At 38.4% G+C, this 2,102-nt stretch overlaps 1 gene segment (V, D, J or C); it reads left to right on the top strand.

Moving 5' to 3' along the window:
• The first annotated feature begins 973 nt into the window (after positions 1-973).
• LOC101836036 lies at positions 974-1,529 on the top strand. The segment is given in 2 exon segments: positions 974-1,091; positions 1,213-1,529. Coding segments are annotated over 2 exon segments (366 nt in total).
• The last annotated feature ends 573 nt before the right edge of the window (positions 1,530-2,102 follow it).

Here is a 2,102-nt window from a genome sequence, read left to right as displayed (position 1 = left end):
TCAGAAAATTAATATAGACATGATTTGGACTAAAAGGCCCTTAAAGAATCTCCAAATATTTCAACAACGGAAGTGGGTCTGAGTTTTATGCAGGGGCCTTGAGCTGCCCATCCCTTAAAAGAGGAAGAGAGAATGTACAGATGGAGATAATAGAATAAGGCAACCAGAGGCCACAACTTTGTTGAATCCTGTGCAGAAGAATATGTGAAAACTGTGATTCAGATTTTTGAACTTCACACTGATCCTTAAAAGTATGACACTGGGCTTTTGTGATTACATGAATAGATTTAGAAATTTATATTTTCATAACATTTTCCAACTTAGCAAAGTATAACAGCTCTTTCCCAGAGAAGTTCTTCATCAGAGACAACCTGCATTTCAACAAAAGGAATCTAAGCAATGAAAGTACAGTTTACTATCTCCTCTTACTGAGGTGGGAAGTATGAACTAAAATATCTCTTTACATTTTGGCAGAATGTGAAGCACTGTGGAAAGGAACATTCCTAAAATCAAGCGCTAATATAAGAATGTTGTAAAAGTTACTAATTATGACATAGGATCATCATTCTACAACCAAAAATTTAGGTTGAGAAGTTTAAATTTTAGAGTTTGGTAATGCACAAATACACACACATACACACATACATGTCCTCAATAGCATCTATAGATACCTATAAAAGCACGTTGTAGTCATTTATATACTTTCTATAACTCTAACATATCTGACAGTCCCTGCTATGGAGGAACTACAACAAGGAAATTCTACATTATTTATGATACAAATCAGAATAAGGTACAACTCAGAGACTGATAGTGTTCTTTGGTGCCCAAGAGGAAAACATTTGTTACAAATGAACATAGACTTTCTCTCTATCTGAGAATTCAACCATGGGCATGTAAAAAAGACACTCCTGGCTAGTCCTTTGACTAGAGCTAGTCATTGCTGATTTGCATGTGCCCAGAGCACAGCCCACTTTCCTGAGAATTTCTTGTAGGTCACACCCTGTATTGGAGACAGTCTCAGACAGGTTACAGCACAGAAATGAAGGCCCCCACTCAACTCCTCGTTCTTCTGCTCTTCTGGCTTACAGGTAAGTAAGAGAGCTTTGGAAATTTATTCAGCTGAGGATGGTCAGTGCTGTCTGGTCTTTGGGAAGTTTTCTTATAACAGGATTAATAGTGAGGAAATTTGTTTTCTATTTTTAATCTCAGGTGCCAGATGTGACATTCAGATGACCCAATCACCATCCTCCTTGTCTGTATCTTTGGGAGAAAGTGTCACTATCACATGCCTGGCAAATGAGAACATTAATGGGCATATAGCATGGTATCAGCAAAAACCAGAGAAACTTAAGCTCTTGATCTATGGTATAAGTATCTTGGCAGATGGAGTTCCACCAAGGTTCAGCGGCAGTGGATCTGGCACACACTATTCTTTAAAGATAACCAACCTGCAGCCTGAAGATGTCACAACTTATTACTGTCAACAAGTTTGGAGTACCCCACACACATTGATTCAAACCATGTAATAAACCACACAAGGAAGCAGAAGTGAGAGTCAAGTCTGCCCCAGTTGCTCATTCAGATATCTCCAGAGCTAGGATTGTATCTCTTTGTCAGGATTTAGATGTCAACATGATGATTTTGTGTAGAAATCATAGAAAATTTTCTGTGCCACAAATTGACTGTTTTTGCAGACCTAACAGCATTAAAAACACAGGAATCCTTCACATGAGTAATAGAGTAATGAAATACACACACACACACAGAGGGAGAGAGAGAGACAGAGACAGAGATGACAGAGACAGTGACACAGAGAGAGTTTACTGAGAGGAGAGACTTACACCTCTACACACACATACACACCAAATTGCAGTAATTTAGATTTGTGTCTGAAAATGGTTGTCTTACTAAGGCATTAAAATTCTGAGGAATCTGGCATCTAACACGGCAACAAGGTAATTTCAACTCATGATTTCATAGCAGCCTATACCAGGGCCAGATTATAGGTAAAAAATACTGACTGCTCTTTCAAAGAACATTTTTGGAGTCTCAACATCCAGATAACTGCTAACAACTGTTGATAACTGCAGGTCCAGGGT

The sequence above is a fragment of the Mesocricetus auratus genome, unplaced genomic scaffold (assembly GCF_017639785.1).
Source record: "Mesocricetus auratus isolate SY011 unplaced genomic scaffold, BCM_Maur_2.0 Super-Scaffold_100676, whole genome shotgun sequence".
NCBI classification, from domain to species: Eukaryota; Metazoa; Chordata; class Mammalia; order Rodentia; family Cricetidae; genus Mesocricetus; species Mesocricetus auratus.
The sequence above is the reverse complement of the archived record's forward strand: the minus strand, read 5'-3'. Positions and strand labels throughout refer to the sequence as shown.